Consider the following 7,753-nt stretch of genomic DNA (forward strand, 5'->3'; position numbering starts at 1 on the left):
TTCAATCTTAATACAAGTTCTGCTACGGTAATGCTTCTTGGCGCTAAAATGGAATTCGTTTCGTCCCCTCTCCACTTCCATTCGTCATCCACGTGAACAAAGTTCCCCCATGCGATATGATGAATCTCAGATCTTGAGTCATACCTGAAATGTTGGGAGTACAAAAGTCAGAATTCTGCACATTAATGTGTCGAAAGATTTAATACAGTCAAATTGGCACATTACAATACTTTGATCCATGTAGTACCAAAAAGAGAAAGCTTTTCAAGTGTCAAAATCGACAATTGAATTCTTTGTTCATCCCGACAGTTACTAAATGTCGATTTCGACAGTTCAAATGTCTAACCCGACAGTTTCTACGAAACTGCTCAACACTTGAATGGCATAAGTTTCGAGGAACCTACAAAATCATGTGTTTTACTGTTTCAGGAATTTATTGCAATACATTAATGGTCATAATCAATCTCAACTACAACTTCAACTGATCTCCCCACACATAAAGAAAGTATAACTTAATACTTCATTAAATATGGAATTACATATGGAATGATTCACATTTTGTTGAGAATATTGGTATTTCTTCCCTTTCTAAAATATACCCAAAAAAAAAAAAATCAATGAATAGGAGATGAAAATTGACAATTAATTTTGACCATGTTCTATTGAATATTTAAAGTAGTCAAGTATGACATGCAAAAATTTCTTTTCTACTACCTCACATTTGAGATTGATCAATGGCTTTCCTTCATGCCTTGTTGCTAATGGAAGGGGGATGATGAAGAAGAAGAAGCTATTTCAACTCCTACTTGTGTGTGCTCTTTGTACACATTCCACCCATTTTTTTAATCAAACATATTATACAATATAATTTTCATTTCTTTAATATTGACAATAAAGATAAATAAATAATCACATCACACCATTAATTGCATTCAAATCAAACATTTATTGCTCCCAAAAAAGTGTCAAAGGGTAAGATGGACATTTTGTGAGGAAAAAATGACATTTTTGCAAAAAAATTGTGTAAGACAAAATTTTTTGTGCATTTTCAAATTTAGTGACATTTGTGTAAATTCCCCAAAATTATTTTTAACCACACATTTTTCAATAAAATAATATTACATAGAAATCTAAAACTTTTACTTAAATTTTTAACTACACATTCTCCATCAATTTACTATTCAAAATACATTCTTTCTCAAAAAAATGGGGCTCAAACAAGGGCCATGGTTAAGATGTGGATATCTAATTAATTGAATTTTATAATATTATTATTTAATATTTAAGACTTCTATATATATAAACAATATTTATGATTTTTGAAATGCAATCTTTCAAAGTTGCCTCCACATAATTTACATGCTAAAATCCGAACCCACTTAGTAGCCAATTCCCAAAAATCATAACCAGAATACTTGAAATTTTGAAACCAAGTTACCAATTGAAATTTTCATATCCCCGTCTCCAATCTTTCTAGTTCTACTTCAACGTGTCCCAACATTTTTAAGCCCTGTTTATTTATTTTTCCCCTCAATTGTCTAATCTGCTGCAGCAGCAGCAGAACCTCCAATCTGCCAATCTCTATTTCAAATTTAGCCCCCGTTTGTTTTTCATTATTTGCCCATTAAAATGAAAAATATGATCGCTATCTGTAACATCAAACTACCATGTTTGACTTTCTATCTCTTGTGTGGGGTCCGTAAACTTTCGGCATAGGCCTCCTAACCAAATATTAGATGATATAATTAATGCTCAATTCACTTGAAGTGGTGAGTTTTTGGCAAGACTTAGTGAAATCTCCATCATTTATGCCAAATCGTAAAGCACTTATTTTCGCTAGTAAACCTTCAATATTGGACATCAAGGTGTCGAAACTCTTGTCTACTATCCAAGTATAGTAAGTAAACTAATGACCTTTCCTGGTGAATGAGATTGGGAATTTGGTTAAATTATTTGAAGAGCTAGGTTTCCTTCATCTTTCCCAACAACCAGCTTGTCGGTAGAAGTACTGTCATCCCTATACTTAAATTTGTTGGTGGTCCCTTGGCATACATAAAGAACAACTTCACCATAACCATGCAAAGATGTTACAGTGTAAATAATTTCTAAGACGGACATGCCAGGAGTGTTTGTGCTTCATAACAAGGGGGAGAGGAAGATCCAAAGCACCTAGATCCCTAGTCATCACAACATGCCATGTGAGTTTTAGTTTACCTGTCCCTCGTCTAAGAGAAATATAAAATTAATAATTATGACAGGAACATAATTCAGGATCTATTGCGAATTGTTATACATAAAATAAATGTATGTTTTTGACAATTGATTTAAATCTCTATCATTGTGCTCTCATTTTCTTCCTAATCAATTCCGTCGCTGCTGGTTCTCTAAATCTCTCTTCAAGTCTTTTCGCACATCCACAATATAATCAAAATTTCAGAAACTTGGGCTCCCCTAAGGAAAGTACAGCAGTTTTCTGTGCAGATTTTATTTTAAACACACTATCACTCTTGGTATCATTCCTTTTCTTGTCATCAGAGGCTCACGAACTATATTGAGCCTTAATTTTGATTACATACTACATAAATTTGGCAACCATCATCTTTGTTCATGGACAAGCCACAATCAGCTAAAAGACTCCGGTAGTTCAGAGTATCCAAAAGCTTGATTTATACATATCTAAAAGAGATGATCTTTTGATAATTTTCACTTGGTGCTGATATTGTCATTGGGGGCTTGGTGTATTACTACTATCTCTTGGCCCTTCTTTTTAGTCAAGTATTTCATGTTCTTTTGCGTGTTGATTCTAAATTTTTGTCGGGTGTTTGCCCTTCCATTCTGTACTGGCCTTTATTTAAATTTTATTCATTATTCTCTATTCTTTTGTATAGTAGAAGTAACTGATATTCTATATCATCTAGGGACCTTGACAATGGATCGATTGCCAATAAAAGAACTCTTCTTCTGTTGTCTCTTTACAATTGCAGAATGACCAAGGCTTAGACACTGTGGCTCTTGCCTCTGATTCAAAGCCGAAGAAGAAGATCTGTTGTGCTTGCCCCGACGCTAAGAAGTTGAGAGACGAGTGCACTGTGGAGCATGGTGAATCAGCTTGTGAAAAATGGATCGAGGCACACAAAAGATGCCTCCGTGCAGAAGGTTTCAATATTTGAGATTGAGGTTGTGATAAACTTGAGAAAATTAGATGATACTTTTTGGGCTTGTTACTAATTGATATAGTGGTTATCTACATAATTATTTTGGGAATGATAATTCAAACTCTTTATGTTCACTTCTTGTTTAATTGACATCGTACAATTGCAATTATCACACAAAAATGTACGAGATAAAGGTGTAAAGTTTAATTTTGAAGAGATATGACAAAGGTGAAAGCGAGACGAGTACCAGACATAAGGCTCGTTTGGCTTGACTTTTGAAAAGTCAAAAATATTTTTGAAATTCGAAAATTGTTTTTGGATTTGGTCGGTCAATATTTTGAAAAGTACTTTTTTTTTTGTTAGAAAAAGTTGGTCTAATATGAGCTCTTTTAAAATATTTCTAAGCAAAAAGTAAGGTAAATTTTTTTTTTAAAAAAAGTTTTCTATAAGAAAGTAAAAACAAAAAACAAAAGGACTGTATTCATTTTGACATCCTTGCGCGAATGTACCAAACTCATTTGAAACTCCAAGCAAGCAGCACGTGATCCACAAATTTTGCTGTAGAATTCCTCCTCCATTCATCAGTAATCTCCAAAAAAAAAATCCCATTACCAAAAAGCCATACTCCACCACAAATCTGCACACACACGCACAAACGCTCTTTGGCTTTATTTTCATCTCCTTTTTGATTTGAGTTTATAGTTTGTGAGTTTTGCAATGGCTGTTGTCTTAGAAACTCTAATCGTACCACGCGCCTCCGTTGTCCCTTCTGCTTCCTTGAACCCTGTCGCCGGAGCCTCCATTTCTCGCTGCAGCTCGATCAGATTCTCTCAGTTCAGAGGCCTCAAGATCCAGCAAAATCAACGTGTCGCACCTGTGAGTTCTACTTGTAAATTTGCTCGCCGTGGAAGTCGAATCGTTTGTGAAGCTCAGGAAACAGCATTTGAAGGTCTGAAATTCTTTTCTTCTCTTCTTTTTTTCTCTCTTTTTTATCTGTTGAATATGGGTTTTTAATAATAATTGGAAATTAAATTTATACGTAAAAATGTTCATAGCGCATGAATCAATTTTAGTAATTTTGCTGGAATAGGAGTTTAATTGACGACGGCTTTTAAAATTCCATTTCTGTACAATATAAAATAATCTACTAATTATTAGTCAATTTGTCAACGCACAATAGTGATATACTGATATTCGTCTTGGTTCACAGTTAAATTTGTTATTACCATATCAGGAAATCCTCTCCCCATTCATATCTTCTATCTGTTTCTCGATCCAGTGAACAATAACCCAAAAAAATTCATTAGGACGATAAGCAAAAACAATTCATTAAGTCGACAGGCAACAACATTCCTAAAACATAATTCTCCTCGGTACCAGTTCACTCGGGCCTACTTGCTCTGGTCCTCCCATAACATCAACGTAGTTTCTCTGGTTCATGCTCATGTACCACACTTTTGTCCTCAAAACTAGAACTCTCCCCCAACTCAAATAAACTCACCAAGCTTGTCCTTATCACTAGAACGCTCTCTTTCTGTGTAACTTAGACAAACGACACTACTGTCCCCAAAGCTCGAGTCTCTCTCTCTCTTTGGTACTTTGATCCATAACCACGACCATTGTTGCTGAGCCAATGAAGAGTTGCTGCAATTGATCAAGTAGCTAGAATTCCTGTTTTCTAGATTACGAGAGTTAAAGACATTTAACAGTTATAAGGTTATTTTGAGTTATCAAATTGCTAACAACAGACGAAGCCATTTTCTTTCAGAAACTAGGCCTTTCTTCAATTTCCCAACCAACATGGACCTTTTAGTTTGCTTACTCTTTTGTAAACTTTTATTAGTGCGTTCATTCACTTTTTCCCCTCTAATTAGAAGTCCCAATGGTGATCTCTTATGAAATAGTCCTCTTGATTTTATGCACAGGTTTTATGAGCTATACTAACAAGTCAACTCATCATTTTGACAAATGGTGGTAACGCAAAGTAGTTTCGGCTATGATTCATAGAACATAAAATTGGGGTTTTTTCTCTATTCCTGATATCCAAGACAAAGCTCGATAATGATAAATCAATAAATAATGAAACATGCACAATATGCAGTCGCATTTCAATGCTCTAGTTTAATTTGTGCCGTTGTTTGTAATGCATTCTTTGTGACATCAACGTGAGGTACAACATGGTTTGATTTGTACCATTGTTTCAATGCTCTAGTTTAATTTGTGCCATCAATATGAGATACAACATGGTTTGATTTGTGCCATTGTTTGTAATGCATTCTTTGTGACATTAGAATTGCATCTTTAACATTTCACGCTAGTTATATCTGTATTATTATTAGAGGTGCAAAGTTTGTCATGGCCTGCCTTTCTTCAGCCCATCTAAGTCGTGTTCCAGGCTTAGCGTGCCAAACATTCAAAGCATATTGTGACACATGAACAGTTTATTCATGGCCCAATACAGCTTTCATGCCCATCTAATTTTGGAACCTACCAAATTGGTCTTATAGTTAAAAGAATAATTATTATTGAAAATTAATGTGTTTATTTCTCATATATGAGTTTAAATGTTATTAAATTTTTTGTTGTTAAAAGAATGAATATTGTTGAAAATCAATGTGTTTATTTCTCATATAATAATTTATATGTTATCAAATTTTTGTTGAAATGAGATTAAATATAATTAATTGAGAAAATGTAAAATTAATATTTGGAAATTTTAGATTACAGTGAAGTTTTACATCTATTGTGCGACATATGACTACTGTAATAGTATATCCAAATTTGGTTAATACATATTTGTTTATCTATTATTTGAATTAGTGATTATATGAGTTTAGAGAGTTAAAGTAAAATGGAAATTTACAAAATATAAATGGAGTGAAAATATTTCTTAACAGAAGTTTTTTCAAAGCTAATGGGCCAATGGAGGCCTACTAGTTTTGGTCCAACAAAATCCATATACCTGAATCTGTTGGCTCAAGGCAGAGCAGAAACTATACTGCACCAAGCTGTGCCTATACGGAAAGTGTGTGCTAGGCCGAGAGAACCTTGCTCACACTAAAACTTTGCTCACACTAAAACTTTAGCCATAATAATAGTAGAGTGATAATATCAGTTTCACTTTCCTTGAAAAATTACAGTTGCTGGAGTTACTGATGCTACATGGAAGTCTCTTGTACTTGAGAGTGAATTGCCTGTTCTAGTTGAATTTTGGGCACCATGGTGCGGGCCTTGCCGTATGATGCACCCACTCATTGATAAATTGGCAAAGCAATATGCTGGGAAGCTTAATTGCTGCAAGGTTAACACAGATGAGAGCCCTTCAATTGCAACCCAGTATGGGATTCGAAGCATTCCAACCGTTATCGTTTTCAAGAAAGGAGAGAAGAAAGATGCAGTCGTCGGTGCTGTTCCAGAATCAACATTGACAACCTCCTTAGAAAAGTTCTTGTAGATTGGTTAGTACATAAATATGCTTAAAGCTGTCTCTTTTATTTGTTACTTCTGTTCTTGTACATTGACCATACTCGTGTATCATCTGTTACAATGTATTTCATATTCTCTTTAAGATAATCTTAGTTCTATAAAATTTCAATTATTGTGTTATTGGCTTCTATGATTTTTCTCTACATGGTCTGAGTTGCACGTTATTTTCTGGAAATGGATTTACATGGATTTGAGCTTTGTAGAGCTGAAAATGTTAGCCTGAGTTGCCTTTAGCAATCCGTAGAAGTCGAACCTTTGTAACCATGGCGCGTTGTGTCCTAGTCAATTAGTATGCATGTAACAAACTTGAGTTTTTATATGGATGGCTGAATCCAATAGAATGTTAAGGGCAGCAAATTTTATTATGCTAGCTACCTTGGTCGTCGAAACATCTAACTTTAAATTGACTGTGAATATAAAAGCACGACCCCTGAAAATACTTTAATTCATTATTAACATTTTTGTGATTGTTAATTATGTAGGCCCAGAAGCTTCCAGAAGCAGTCGATCATTCACGGACTGCATATACTGTTGGATGTTACATTTGTCAAAGGATTATTTTCGTGTTCACAGCACACTGTAATAAGACGGTGTGGAGTGTCAATTTATTTTTCTTGGTTTTGGTTTTGGTTTTGGTTTTGGTTTTGATTATTCAACTTTGTTGATAGAATCGCTTTAATTATCAGTAAAAGTTCTCAATAGCGTTCACTTTTTAGCTCTTCTTAGTAGGTCAATAATGATGTGAACATTGATTAACATAAAAATGTTTTGAGAAAGGAAATTGCTGTGTACAGAACAATTTCGTACATATGTTTTACCGACCCTTCATTGTAGGGGTCGGTCCCACATAAAAAAAAACAAAATAAATAAATAATGCCGAGGCCTGCAGGCCTGCACATGTGAGAGATCTTGCAGGGGTCTGTAAAACAGATTCCTGTAAATGTAGCATTTCTCTTTGAGAAAATCACTTTTTACATACCCTGTAAGTGTAGCATTTCTCTTTGAGAAAATCACTTCAATTAACCCTTTGTTTTCATCTTCCAACGCCCAATTTGTTTGATATTAAAGTCGAGCCATCGAACAAGGAAAAAAATAAATCATTTGTGACTATA

At 34.4% G+C, this 7,753-nt stretch overlaps 1 protein-coding gene and 1 long non-coding RNA gene across 2 annotated transcripts; both read left to right on the plus strand.

Moving 5' to 3' along the window:
• The first annotated feature begins 2,104 nt into the window (after positions 1–2,104).
• On the plus strand, positions 2,105–3,289 carry LOC111368436. Its single transcript, XR_002697983.1, has 2 exons — positions 2,105–2,198; positions 2,919–3,289. It is a non-coding gene; the product is annotated as an uncharacterized LOC111368436 (long non-coding RNA).
• Positions 3,290–3,650: 361 nt separating this feature from the next.
• On the plus strand, positions 3,651–7,356 carry LOC111368822 (thioredoxin 1-like). The gene is made up of 3 exons (XM_022990286.1): positions 3,651–4,104; positions 6,296–6,613; positions 7,124–7,356. The coding sequence occupies exons 1-2, from the start codon at positions 3,873–3,875 to the stop codon at positions 6,607–6,609; spliced, it is 546 nt and encodes a 181-aa protein (XP_022846054.1). The 5' UTR covers positions 3,651–3,872; the 3' UTR covers positions 6,610–6,613; positions 7,124–7,356.
• The last annotated feature ends 397 nt before the right edge of the window (positions 7,357–7,753 follow it).

This window comes from Olea europaea, chromosome 19, assembly GCF_002742605.1.
Source record: "Olea europaea var. sylvestris chromosome 19, O_europaea_v1, whole genome shotgun sequence".
In the NCBI taxonomy this organism is placed as follows: domain Eukaryota; kingdom Viridiplantae; phylum Streptophyta; class Magnoliopsida; order Lamiales; family Oleaceae; genus Olea; species Olea europaea.